Here is a 14,400-nt window from a genome sequence, read left to right as displayed (position 1 = left end):
ATTTGACCTCGGAGAGGTTTCAAAACACATTGTATGATGTTCACTACTGTAAACCAACTTTTATTCGCGTGCGAGAAATATCCGCGAGTTCCGCGACCTTCTTTATCTCGCGAATATTAATAGCCGCGAACCATTCATTTTGCTAAGAATTTGTAGCGAATGTTTCCTCGGTCGTGGAAATTAATCGTCGCGGATTCATTTTAAACTGACGAATCGCGAATAAAAGATGACACGAATAATAGTTGGTTTACAGTATTTGTCAAAATACATATATGGTACTTAATTTTACATTTCGAAGCAATTTAAATTTTTTGAAAAATTTAAATCGTTAAAATCTCACTCTATTTGACCCTTGAGAGGTTTCAAAACACATTGCATGATTTTCACTATCTGTCACAATACATATATAGTACTTAATTTTACATTTAGAAGTAATTTAAGTTTTTTGAAAATTTTAAATCGTTTAAATCTCACTCTATTTGACCTCGGAGAGGTTTCAAAACACATTGTATGATGTTCTCTATCTGACAAAATACACATATAGTACTTTATTTTACATTTGGAAGCAATTTAAATTTTTTGCAAAATTTAAATCGTTTAAATTTCACTCTATTTGATCTCGGAGAGGTTTCAAAACACATTGTATGATGTTCTCTATCTGACAAAATACACACATAGTACTTGATTTTACATTTGAAAGCAATTTAATTTTTTTGAAAAATTTAAATCGTTTAAATCTCACTCAATTGACCCTTGAGAGGTTTCAAACCACATTGTATGATGTTCTCTATATCTCACAATACAAATATAGTACTTGATTTTACATTTGGAAGCAATTTAATTTTTTGAAAAATTTAAATCGTTTAAATCTCACTCTATTTGGACTCTGAGAGGTTTCAAAACACATTGTATGATGTTCACTATTTGTCACAATACATATATGGTACTTAATTTTACATTTGGAAGCAATTTAAATTTTTTGAAAAATTTAAATCGTTTAAATCTCACTCTATTTGACCCTTGAGACGTTTCAAAACACATTGCATGATTTTCACTATCTGTCACAATACATATATAGTACTTAATTTTACATTTAGAAGTAATTTAAATTTTTTGAAAATTTTAAATCGTTTAAATCTCACTCTATTTGACCTCGGAGAGGTTTCAAAACACATTGTATGATGTTCTCTATCTGACAAAATACACATATAGTACTTTATTTTACATTTGGAAGCAATTTAAATTTTTTGAAAAATTTAAATCGTTTAAATTTCACTCTATTTGACCTCTGAGAGGTTTCAAAACACATTGTATGATGTTCTCTATCTGTCACAATACATATTTAGTACTTGTTTTTACATTTGAAAGCAATTTAATTTTTTTGAAAAATTTAAATCGTTTAAATCTCACTCAATTTGACCCTTGAGAGGTTTCAAACCACATTGTATGATGTTCTCTATATCTCACAATACAAATATAGTACTTGATTTTACATTTGGAAGCAATTTAATTTTTTGAAAAATTTAAATCGTTTAAATCTCACTCTATTTGACCTCTGAGAGGTTTCAAAACACATTGTATGATGTTCACTATTCGTCACAATACATATATGGTACTTGATTTTACATTTGGAAGCAATTTAAATTTTTTGAAAAATTTAAATCGTTTAAATCTCACTCTATTTGACCCTTGAGATGTTTCAAAACACATTGCATGATTTTCAGTATCTGTCACAATACATATATAGTACTTAATTTTACATTTAGAAGTAATTTAAATTTTTTGAAAAATTTAAATCGTTTAAATCTCACTCTATTTGACCTCGGAGAGGTTTCAAAACACATTGTATGATGTTCTCTATCTGACAAAATACACATATAGTACTTGATTTTACATTTGGAAGCAATTTAATTTTTTTGAAAAATTTAAATCGTTTAAATCTCACTCTATTTGACCCTTGAGACGTTTCAAAACACATTGTATGATGTTCATTATAGCTCACAGTACAAATATAGTACTTAATTTTACAATTGAAAGCAATTTAATTTTTTTTAAAAATTTAAATCTTTTAAATCTCACTCTATTTGACCTCTGAGAAATCATTATTTTAGTATAAAAATCTCAATCAAAAACTTATTTCATCTTGTCAAGAATCGGACGGAAGACACACTCGTTGCTCGCAACGAGATCGTATCTAGTTATTATTATTATTCTTTTTTTCTGCACAAATTTTGTGCCGACGATTTCTCAGAGATCTTTGGATCGATTTGTTTCAAATTTTCAGGGTTGGTCCAGAATAATCTGAAGTTAATTCCGGCTGAAGGATTTTTTGAAAATCACTTCCGGTCTAGAGTTATCACCCTTTTCTTAAAATTCAGACGACCTCCGTGTCTGTGATAGAACTCAATAACGGCTTAAGCTAGAGCGCTGAAATTTTCAGTGATAATAGAGGACATGTTGCCATGTTGCACCTGGGTCAGGATATTTTCCGGAAGTGTCTAGTATGGAAGCTCGGTAGGGGTCAAAATTTAGGACACGAATCATGACCGATTTTTTAAGACATTTTGCATCATATCTTTTAAAATATAATTATTTTGATAAAACATACTGAACAAAATTTGTGCAGAATGACAATATCTTTAGAATGATATCAAGAAAAAAGTGCTGAGTCACCACATTAAGGGCCAAAAGGGGCTTAAAGTGTTTTTTCGATAACTCTTTAAGAATCAATATTTTGTTATACATTACTGAAGCAAAAATGTTTATCTCAACAATCTACCACTGTGTATTATGATTTAAATGTAGTATAATACAAGATTAGGGGCCAAAAGGGGCCAGAATGCTAAATCTTTGACGCTTTATATCTCGAAAGTGAGAAATATTTTGACAAGTAATATTGAACAAAAGATGTTCAAAATCATGTTCTGAACAATATGCATCCTTTCATTTTTTGCTAAAAGTCCCCATTAGGGAGTTGAAGGGTTGGCCCCTAAATATTTCTTTTGCAAATAACTCGAAAACGAAAAGGAATCTCTGAATAGTTATTGAACAAAAAGTGTTCAAAATCTTAAGAGCTTTAAGAAGAAATCAAGAAAAAGGGGCTGGGCATTCAAATTAGGGGCCAAAAAGGGCTTAAAGTCTTTTTTCGATAACTCATTAACAGTCAATATTTTGTTATACATTACTGAAGCAAAAATGTCTATCTCAACAATCTACAGCTATATATCATAGTTTTTTTTATGACGTATGGTACAAAATTAGGGGCCACAAGGGGCCAGAATGCCAAATCTTTGACGTTTTATATCTCGAGAGTGAGAAATATTTTGATAAGAAATATTGAACAAAAGATGTTCAAAAACATATTCTGAGCAATATGCAATCTTTCATTTTTCGCTAAACGTCCCCATTAGGGAGTTGAAGGGTTGGCCCCTAAATATTTATTTTGCAAATAACTCGAAAACAAAAAAGAATCTCTGAATAGTTATTGAGCAAAAAGTTTTCAAACTCCTAAGAGCTTTAAGATGAAATCGAGAAAAAGGGGCTGGACACTCAAATTAGGGGCCAAGAGGGGCTAAAAGTCTTTTTTCGATAACTCTTTAACAGTCAATATTTTGCTATACATTACTGAAGCAAAAATGTTTATCTCAACAATCTACAACTGTATATTATGATTTTTATGTCGTAAATTACATAAATAGGGGCCACAAGGGGCCAGAAGGCCAAATCTTTGACGCTTTATATCTCGAAAGTGAGATTTTTTTTGATAAGTAAAATTGAACAAAAAATGTTCAAATCCATGTTTTGAACAATATGCAACCTTTCCTTTTTTGCTAAACGTCCCCATTAGGGAGTTGAAGGGCTGGTCCCTTAATATTTCTTTTCCAAATAACTCGAAAACGAAAAAGAATCTCTGAATAGTTGTTAAACAAAAAGTGTTCATAATCCTGAGAGCTTTAAAATGTTATAAAGAAAAAAGGGCTGATCCCTAATATTAGGGGCCGTGAGGGGCCAAAAGTCGATTTTAGAAGTCTTTATTGTTCAATGTCTTTTTACAGAATATGGAAAATCATTACTTTAGAATGGAAATCTCAATCAAAATCTGATCTTATCTCATCAAGAATCGAACGGAAGACCCACTCGTTGCTCGCAACGAGATCGTATCTAGTTATTATTATTATTGTATATTATTATGTATGTTTTACTTATTTGATGTCATGACCTATGAAAATGAAGAAAAAAAAATAGGTAGCATAAAGCCTTTGAATATTTTGAATCAGAGATTTACCCTTTTCTTTTATTTTCAACAATAATGAATAAACTTTCAACTTTATTAGAGTCTAACAATGTATGATTATGCATGACAAAAATCATGTGTATTTCATATAATTTTTTTTATTACATATGCAGACCCTGGCATTTTTTTCATATACATTATCGTAAAGGGACGATCATTTCTCGTGAAGGAGGGGGTATATATATATATATATAATATATATAAACAGTTATTATAATTAACAATTTCTGAGGAAAATATCAGTAGCGTAGTTATTAGATCATGCATATATTGAATGCAATAATTTTATTAGAGAATTGCATATCATATACCGTAAAGATAACAAAAAATCCTTTTAACTGTAACGTACAACAGACACTTTGACAATACAGATATAACCGTATATTTTTATTCGCAAACTTGTGTCAAAATGATTAAACATTCAAATTATAAATGATGCACATACTCTGAAGTGTTAAAACAGTAATGTTAAACGAACAATAACGCTGATTTTGCAGGGAAATCTGGGATAAAAAATTATTTAAGGAATCACTGTCTAGTTAGTATAGTATGCCAGGGCATCAACGATAGTGGGAAACATGGGATAATTTGCATAATGGGCAAAGCCCGTTATGCATAAATTATCCCATGTTTCCCACTATCGTTGATGTCCCTGGCATACTATACTAACTAGACAGTGATTCCTTATATTTCCATTTCATTGTGAAATAAAATTGTAGATTTAGATTTTAAAAATGTAGTAATAGATTTAAATTACACGAAGACTCCCATCATGATGCCAATTTCAATAGTCCTCGCCCACTGACGTCAAACACAAAGGTAGCCACACGTGATTTACATTCATATTTGGTCTCCTTAGCTTCAGAGACAGATGCGCACGAGATTTGCACGCACATTAGGCCTCCTTAGCTCCTGACATATCGACCTGCCTAATTTACATTTCGGAAGAATGATCAAGAAATCAACTCCGCTAACTTTCAAAGAGTTATCACAGAGAAAAAAATTAGAAATGGAAATATATATGAACACCAGTATATACTATAGTAGTACAGTAACACAGTGCATTTCTGTTACAATATCCCGACCATGTGGGCTTCGACAGCTTTATACACCAGCGTGACTCTAAAATGAAAAAAAAAATCAGTTCGTGACAATGCATTCGAGGTGCTGCAGATTGGAATAATTACATCATATGGTTTTTTTAACTGTGGAAAAATTTGAATTGTCGTCTAAGTTTGCTTTATTTTCTTTTAACTGTGTTAACATGTCCACATACGAAAATAGAGTACCCCTCACCAAGTGCAGGGATTATCTTGGGTGGGCTTCAATAATTACTCGTATTATGATAAGTTTTTCTGACCGTCTCATATCTTACCTGTAAATCTTTTTTAGAGTTAAGTAATGTAAAAAAAATTATTATAATAAAATTACAAACTAAAAAAAATCTCATTGTTGCAAGTCAAGGGTTTTCGTATCCTGAATGTTTTTCTAAGAATATAATGGACAAAAAAAAAAAAAAAAAAAAAAAAAAAAAAATCGATGCTTGCAACGATGATCAGATTTGACAAACTGACGATATTTTGGTGCACTATCCACTTTTATCCAACGGGACACCCCCCTTCCCCACATGTACCGCAAGAGGAAGTACAGTAATCGAATAACAATTAATATTTAACCCTTCAATGCACAATTATTTAATATTAAACCCTTCAATGCACGATTTCGCTATTGGTTTCAATAACCAATGTAATGTAGAATCCGTCAAAATAGATTGTTCACCTTGATTTAGGAATTCCGAGAGTGTTCGAAAAGAATTCCATAAACTTTTCCGTGTATCCCGGATTTTTGTCGGCGCTAAACACCCCTATTGAATGAATCTCAATCAACACACAAGGCGAAGTATCTTCGTTCCTACACATACGTTTGCCAGGATTCAAAATAACATGAATTCTCTGGAAAGAGGAAAATTACAAAAAAAATTGAGATGGGTTATAGAATATGTACTTAATTAAAGAATGTCAATAAACAGCAAAGAACAACAATTGAAAAATTGCGTTCCCCACGAATGCTTACCTTTTTTTCTGTCACATTAAATATAATTTACACAATTACATAAAAAAAAATAACAACATTGTCTGGCATGAAAAGTGCAGCTCATATGGCTTTAAGCTTGAAATATATGGATGAAGTTCAAATATGACGAGATCTATTTTCACATATAAACTAAAATGTACATCATGCAATCTGATTAAAATCAGACCTTTGTTACGCTCGAAATTCTGATGGTCTCTGTATAATCCCTCAAAAATAAGTATTAATAAGATATTTGTAAAATCACCAGCATGATTTTGGAGCGGTTTTTATCAGATTGATGTACAGTTCAGACGATTTTTATCCCTATCAAGGTATCGTACATACATGTATATTATTATGTCCCAGTTGATGACCTGCCTTTGTCCATTTCCCCCAAAATATGGTCAGAGATATTGAAAAAAAGAGTACCTCTTTGGGTTTGTTCAGAACTTCTGACACACATCTGGAGGTATTAATCTCGAAATCTGCAGCGACTTTCTCGTCCTTTAGATTAGTGTACACAAATATCATCGGCATTTTGACTTCCCGGTATCAACTTTTCAGTGCGAGAGTATAGATTATAATCTAGCTCACATAATACATATATGGTGTACCATGTACTGTGTATTCAAATTATCTTTACTTGACTTTAAGTTCTTTAAAGACAGCTAGATACATAAATCTTTTATCAAAATTCCTGAAAATAACAACCTATAAGTTATATTTTACATGTGCGGATTTAGAGGGTGGGTGTAGATAAAACATTTTATCGCTAAAATGATATTGTCCTACGGACCCGGTGAGGGCTTCTCCCGAGACATACATTATTCTAACAAGGGGAGTGGGGGTGGGTGGGTGTCCGTTCGCAGAAAGCACTAATCAAACTCTCAAAATTCACCTACAGATCATTTTTCAATTTCCAACAATTACATGTACTGATTTGTTATGGTGGATTGAGACACGTGGTTAGGCGTAGTAGAAAGCAATCGGTGGCGACAAAATAACTGTACATGTAAACTCTCCCACAGCAGGAGAGAAGATACCACAGAACTACAAAATAGTTGCACAGCAAGCCAGCACATAGTGATACAGTATGCAGTCGTCCTTTACACGCTGGTGCCCTGACAATAAAGCAATCAGGTGTAACAAATGAGTAAGGTATACATTAGTGCTGATATCGAAGATAGAAAACTCTTAATATGGCATATGCCTATTTACGAGTCCCTAAGTAGCTTTGTCTTTGCCGTAACTTTTGTTCATCCCGATAACTCAGACAACGAAATTAGAGGGGGGGGTTCTTTGAACTTGCTTGTTGTATACTCGTGTAAGCAACTCTTTATTATTTGTCTACAGCCCACTGGGCATACAGAAAAGTTAATCACAGTCATCGATATAATCAAAAGATAAAAGTTACAATAGCCAAAAGTTTGTCGAGAACAATTTTATTTTATTCAACATGAACAGTAAAATCAAAACAACTTTTGTATAGAAAACAAGTTCTTCATAATTTAACAAGAGGTCCATAATGCAAAATACAATAAAACAGACTCAATAGGGAGACTACCGGGGTACAATACTCCTGAACAGTATGACAGCATAACATATTGCTTCTAATAAAGAAAAGAAGACTTTAGAATGTAAGAAATTATGTTGCTCTTGTTTTGATAGTATGTTATTTTGCAAAGTTTTATACAATCCTAACATAGCTTTGAAATCTTCAAAACAAAAAAAGCTACATACAGTGTATATGTACATGATCTGTTCAATTTTTTTTTTTTTTGTAAATAGCAATGTTTGCAAAAATATGCCAATACATTGAAACTTAATCAACGATGAGTTTTTTTGTTTTTGTTTGTTTTGACTGTCCATAAGATTTCAAAGAGGTACTTTATCTATGTAATTTATATGGTAAACTGTTGTTGACAATGCTTGTAAAGAAAGTTAATATTTGCTTGTTGAATAAAAAAATGTTATAATAGCATGGTTCATAATGTATAAAAACCAACTTGAAAAAATAAAATTTGTACATTGTACATGAAATAATAAAATTTCATAATTCAATAACAGACTATTAAATAAAATAAATATTAACTAATATACAGAGCCAACTCTTAAACAAAATCAGCATATCAACAGCATTTTCAAGGAGGTATAACACAATTGTAACAATCATTACATTTAGTGGAAAAAGGAGACAAAATGTGCATAATTATAAATGTGGTATTTAACACCAATTATTTGTTTTTAAAGTGTTAAATAATTTATAATTACTTTGTTTGATATAAAAATCACTGTTAAAAAAATCCCATGAGATTGAACATATTGTGCAAACAAATTATTTTCTCCTTGTTAATATACAAGCAACAGAATAATGTGACAAGCACATCATAACAATGAAGAATAAAGAACATTAACAATCAACAACGGTCCTAATTACCTTTCTTAAAACATAGATAACACAAAAACCAAGTATTTGTACATGATTTCATTCATTATTATATTTTGTCTCATGATATGTCATGCCTTAAACAAGAAACAAGTGTAAAAATAGCTTTAAACCATAGCATGCAACAAACCCTATCAGTTATCATTTGTACAACTCATTTAAATCACAAATAATGGATGCCCACAGACTGGTCTTTCTGCCTGATCTTTAGAAATTGTGTCCCCTCTGGATAAGCATCTCTCCGTAAGGTTCCCTCTGGTCAACATATACATTCCCTTTGGCACATAAGTCTAAGGGGAAAATTTAATAAATATATTATCTTAAACTGCCCCAAGTGAAAATTTTTTCAAACAAATCACTTGCAAATTGCCTACAAATTGCTTTAAAATCATTTTAAAGTGATTTGTTTCAGTGATTTGTGTACGATTCATCTAACAAATCATGCTTAAACCACTTTCTACTAAAATGACGACTATGATTTGCTTACAATTTGTTATGAAAGGGTGATTTGCTTGTGATTTCTTTCCCATTTCAGACAATTTCTGAGTGATTTGTTAAACTTAGAAAATTGTAACAGTGATTTCTTCATGATTTGTTGAACTTAGCCATTCTTCAAGGTGATTTGAAAATGATTTCTGGAACTTAGTCTTTCTTCAAAGTGATTTGAAGATGATTTGTTAACTTAGTCTTTCTTCTGAATGATTTGTAAATGATTTGTTGATCTCATGGTCCTTCTTCAGAGTGATTTGAGAATGATTTACTTCTTAACTTCCGCCTGGCTTGCTGATTGGTCAGTATTAGAAACTCTACCGCCAATTTTCATTAATCAGATTTGAATTAAATTGAAAGCTAGGAGCTAGATTGTGCTGTTCTAGATTCATACCTCTCTTCTTTTGCTGAAACTGATGTTTTTTCCATAACCATGCAGAATATAGTTTTAAGGTATGTTTTACTGTAACTATGCTATCATTTCCTCCTTATATTTAGTTAATATTCCATAAAATATGTTCACATGCAATTTATTGTTCTTCTATCAACAACAAAGTCGGTGGCAATTAATGTTTAAAACAAAATCTATGTAAAGCTATAAGCTTCAGCAAAGTACAGGCTTTTTCAAAGTGTCTAGACAAATATTTATTTCAGATAACTAAAAGTCAACAATTAATGCTTATATGTCATGTTCTGAATTTGGAGCCAAGTACATGAAGTACATGTGTGTATATCTAAAGTACATGATGCCATCTTAATGATGACACAACCTAGTAAAAGTCTATATTTTAAAATACTCTTGCCAAAAGTTTTTTGTTAATATACAACAAATACTGGTATACATGCATGTGTGTTTATAATATTTGAGGGATGGTTACATGAGCATACAAGTGTACAAGTGTGTATCCACCTGGAGTGATTTGAAAGTGATTTGTTAAACTGAAGTGATTTGCTTGCAATTTATTAGGAGTGATTTGTTTGCAATTTATTCAGAGTGATTTGGTTGCGATTTGTTCAACAGAAGTGATTTCTACATGATTTGTTCAAAGTGATTTCGTTATGATTTCAGGGTGATTTGCTTACAATTTGTTAGGAGTGATTTGTTAGCTCATTTGCATGGGAATTTGCATCACTTACAAATCATCTTCAAATCACTGATTCATAAGTGATTTCTTAAAGTGATTTGTTTGAGGATTTTTTTCACTTGGGGCATTGCTTTAAATATGAACATTTTAAATGGAATAATAACTTTTAAAAAACAAGCATGTACATGTATATTATATATGTATGCTCATAGACAGGCCTTCTATTTTCAACTTTAAAGACATACAACTCCAGAATATGAATTCACAAGAGATACAGGGTATTGTAAACAAGTTTGAATAAGACTGAATTCAAGCCAGATCAGTGTCCAAATCACGAAGTATGAGAAAAACAATACATGTATTTTGTAGATTGATACTAACGAAGCAAGGCGTTGAACATGGAGGCTGCCAGTCTTCTGTCATAAAAGTGTGGTGGGCAAACTTCCTCAAATGTTGTGTAGTCCTTCTCACTTGTGTTTGAGTTGATTAACCTGAAATTAAAAGAGAAAATATTTGATTACGAATGTCAATCCTAAAGAATGCCCATAAACTATGGGGACAACAAGAAAAAAAAAAAGAAAAAGCAAAATCTTATTTTAATAAATAATTTGTTTGTTTATATATACCTGAGAACTCTACTTTCTACTTGTGAGAGTTTGGAGATGACAGGTAAAGGTGTGTCCACCATAGGTATCTCGGACTCCTCCTGCACCACCGACAGATTTCGACTGATCCTGGAGAACGTGTCAGACACGGAGTGTTCTGAGGGGGGGACCAGAAGCTCCTCCTCAATAGATCCCCGAGATCGACTCCGCTTTTTTCGACTAGAAAAAGGTTAAATAGAATAGTTGCCATTTAGATTTATCAAACATAAAACTGCTTACAGCAAGAAATTTATTTAAAACAATCAATTCCTCAAATAATATATATTTTTATCCATAATACAAAACATAATAACAAGGGACTTTTTAACGCGCAAGAAAAATAACATCATATTTCTAAGTACTACGTCATCAGTTTCAGAGAGTGGTGATATGGATTCAGAAAACCACAGTGTGGTGATCCGGAGTCGGATCACGACATCACATGATTGCATAAAATCAACTACAGTAAAATTGAGTGATACACATTAGGTATATAATAAATTTTATATCAAATTTCATACCAATATGTGCAACCTTGGTGAAGAAAATGGAAACTGATGATGGACTGACAGTAAGACAGCAGCAAAGCAATATGTCCTCCCAGGGGTAGACAAATGCAATTTTGCAGTACTTGCCCTCGGACAGGTTACTATCGTAAAACTACCTGTCCTACCAAAAAATATGCTTGTCCCACCTTTTTCTTAAATAACATAGAATTGAAGTATTGATATTGAATTATTTCTTGAGTGAGACACCTAAACAATACACTAAGACCAACACAGATCTATAAAATCACGAATAAACCAATATACAAACAACACGAGCCAAGTCTGTGAACAGAACACTACTGCGTGTGATTGATAGATCGACACCACGGGTGTGTGATTGCCAGGGAACAGCAATCAACAACAAATCTAATACCACTAGGCACTAACATCTGTATTCACAGTATGAATTTAATATTTTGACAATAAATGTCTAAATTCCCATACCATATTTTTGACAACATCTGTAACTCCATGTTTTTAGACATCTGCATATTTTAACAATATGTTAATTGGTAAAATATAGAGAAGTTCCGACTATTCAATGTACTCATATGCAGTGATGCAATGGTCAACAGCATTGAAAACAAGTGCTTTACAGTGATTCATGATACTTTTAAAGCAATAACGCAAAATATATTTGAGTATATCAGACATGATTTTTTTTTGGTTAATTGGAAAATCACTTGTCTGCGGGCAGGCATGTGTTATAAAATTACGTGCCCACCAACCAAAACTGGTTGTCCCGGGCGTCGGGCAGTGCTAATTTTGTGTAGCCCTGCCTCCCTTCTTTGATTGATTGATTGTATACTGTTTAACGTCTCTCTCCAGAATATTTCACTGATATGGAGACGTTACCATTGCCGGTGAAGGGCTGCAAATTTAGGCCTATGCTTGGCACTTACGGCCGTTGAGCAGGGAGGGGTCTTTATCGTGCCACACCTGCTGTGACACGGGGCCTCCGTTTATACGGTCTCATTTGAAGGACCGCCCCATTTAGTCGCCTTTTACGACAAGAAAGGGGGTACTGAGGACCTATTCTAACCCGGATCCCCACGGGAATCCCTTCTTTGAAGGGGGGCATAAAAATATTTCTTGAAAATATCAATGTGCTTAAATGAAGATCATTATAAACACTTCAAGAGCTTGGCTGTAAAATAAGAACAATTAACGAATCCCTCCCCCTTCCTTTAATTTAACTGATACTTTACCTGGCAGTAGACCTATCAGACAGGGAGTCATCTTTACTTCTGGCAGACAGGTGGAGCTGGATAGGGGTGGTGTCCTGAAGACTCCTCTCCAGTGATATCGAGGCGTCGCGGGGGATCTCCATAGATGGCATTTCATTCTATCAAAGATGCAAATTAATCAATTAACAAATGTTTAAGTTAAATATCTGCAAAAATGTGTAGTTAGATACACCGATTCTTTCATTGCTTGCTCATCTCCAACCAAAAACAACTCTTATTTGATCAACTTATACTGACAGATTTTCCAATTACATGTAATTATATAGTAAAAGAATATTTTCAACTGTTATGAAAAATTATATAAAAATTTTGACCTTTTTCTTGAAATCACACAACTTGTGCTTAAGATTCATTGTGTCACTATTTATATGGATATTTTTTTACTTACTCCCATACTAATATCCGCCCTGACTTTTTCAGGAGAGGCTCTGTCTAGCTGTATGGGGATTTCTGGTTGTGGGAGCTGTATTTCTGACATCTGTACGTCTGAAATCTCAGGCTGAACAGCTCGTCTTTCCTCTTCTGGTTCTGGCAGGAGAGACTCGTCTAGATCTTTTACTACGGGTAGATTCATCTCCTAAACATATTTTAAAAGCCTTAAAATTCCCAGGATGGACACTATGGTGGGATGGACTGAGGAACATGGGCAACTAACTCTTGTCACATTTAACTGGCAGCATGGGCAAGGGAGCACAACTAATAAGGATGGGTATCACTAAAAATTTCGTATCGCAATATATCACGAATTTTCCCAAAATATCACGATAATATCATATTTTTACAAGCAATTTTACCAATGATTTTAAATGAACAATCATTATTTTTCTTTAAAATATGCTAGAAAAACAAAATTTGACTTTTCTGAAATTTTTATGTTAATAAAATTCATCATGTTTAGGTGATAAGATGCCATTCTTTTCACATTTTACAACTTTTTTATAGACTCTCTGTAATTGTAATTTGAAAGATTGAACAAATAAATAAATAATTTCTGGACTTTATAATATGTTACCTAAATACAGGTATTAAGGTCTCTGTAACACGATACATATCACAAAACAAATCAAAGTACTCAGAAGTACAGAGAGCCGGGCTCATTTAAAGAGTAGAATGGATTTCCTACATGAATCACGTTTACATTCTGATGAAAAAATTATCTTAAAACTATTAATATAAATGATAAGACACTGACAGTGAGTTTTCAATCCTAATACCACGGTCCGATTTTGTCAGAATCAGAATTAATCTGGTACCGCAGCTGAATGTAAACAAACAGGCCAGTCTGGTTCCCTCTCCTGCTTTACCTCGTATGTGTAGAGAACTACGGAAACACTGATTATCAAAAATCCTTACGCTAATGAACTTTGATGTTCTTTGAGTTACGAAGTTTTCAAAGTCATTACTATTAATGTTTATTTTATATAGATAAAACTTCGTTTTATTTTTGTTGCTTTATTTAGCGTTTGTATTATCTCAAAAGCGGTTAGAGTAAGAACTATATTTTTGCACGTAACTTTAAAATGGCGACTATGGGGTCAACATCCTGCCTTAAACAGGATCACATAAGCCGGCAA

At 32.7% G+C, this 14,400-nt stretch overlaps 2 protein-coding genes across 2 annotated transcripts; both read right to left on the bottom strand.

Moving 5' to 3' along the window:
• Positions 1–4,893: 4,893 nt before the first annotated feature.
• On the bottom strand, positions 4,894–6,979 carry LOC134263675 (macrophage migration inhibitory factor-like). The gene is made up of 3 exons (XM_062746046.1): positions 6,797–6,979; positions 6,074–6,246; positions 4,894–5,416 (listed from the first exon to the last, which is right to left on the bottom strand). The coding sequence occupies exons 1-3, from the start codon at positions 6,902–6,904 to the stop codon at positions 5,365–5,367; spliced, it is 333 nt and encodes a 110-aa protein (XP_062602030.1). The 5' UTR covers positions 6,905–6,979; the 3' UTR covers positions 4,894–5,364.
• Positions 6,980–8,669: 1,690 nt separating this feature from the next.
• Positions 8,670–13,400, bottom strand: LOC134263674 (meiotic recombination protein REC8 homolog). The gene is made up of 5 exons (XM_062746045.1): positions 13,215–13,400; positions 12,788–12,924; positions 11,014–11,211; positions 10,769–10,878; positions 8,670–9,103 (listed from the first exon to the last, which is right to left on the bottom strand). Exons 1-5 carry the CDS (start codon positions 13,398–13,400, stop codon positions 9,021–9,023), a joined length of 714 nt encoding a protein of 237 aa, XP_062602029.1. The 3' UTR covers positions 8,670–9,020.
• Positions 13,401–14,400: the final 1,000 nt, after the last annotated feature.

The sequence above is a fragment of the Saccostrea cucullata genome, unplaced genomic scaffold (assembly GCF_032062105.1).
Source record: "Saccostrea cucullata isolate Sc308-1 unplaced genomic scaffold, CSIRO_AGI_Scuc_v1 ctg11354, whole genome shotgun sequence".
NCBI lineage: Eukaryota > Metazoa > Mollusca > Bivalvia > Ostreida > Ostreidae > Saccostrea > Saccostrea cuccullata.
Note: the sequence above shows the minus strand (reverse complement) of the source record. Positions and strands in the feature narration are given on the sequence as shown.

Coding starts and splice junctions, on each gene's coding strand:
- LOC134263674 (XM_062746045.1), bottom strand. CDS start 13,400: ATGAATCTACCCGTAGTAAAAGATCTAGACGAGTCTCTCCTGCCAGAA. Junction 12,925..13,214: donor GGGCGGATATTAGTATGGGA/GTAAGTAAAAAA, acceptor CATCTTTGATAG/AATGAAATGCCATCTATGGA. Junction 9,104..10,768: donor CATGTTCAACGCCTTGCTTC/GTTAGTATCAAT, acceptor TTTTCCCCTTAG/ACTTATGTGCCAAAGGGAAT.
- LOC134263675 (XM_062746046.1), bottom strand. CDS start 6,904: ATGCCGATGATATTTGTGTACACTAATCTAAAGGACGAGAAAGTCGCT. Junction 6,247..6,796: donor TTCTGAACAAACCCAAAGAG/GTACTCTTTTTT, acceptor TCCTCTTTCCAG/AGAATTCATGTTATTTTGAA. Junction 5,417..6,073: donor CTCGGAATTCCTAAATCAAG/GTGAACAATCTA, acceptor TTTTCATTTTAG/AGTCACGCTGGTGTATAAAG.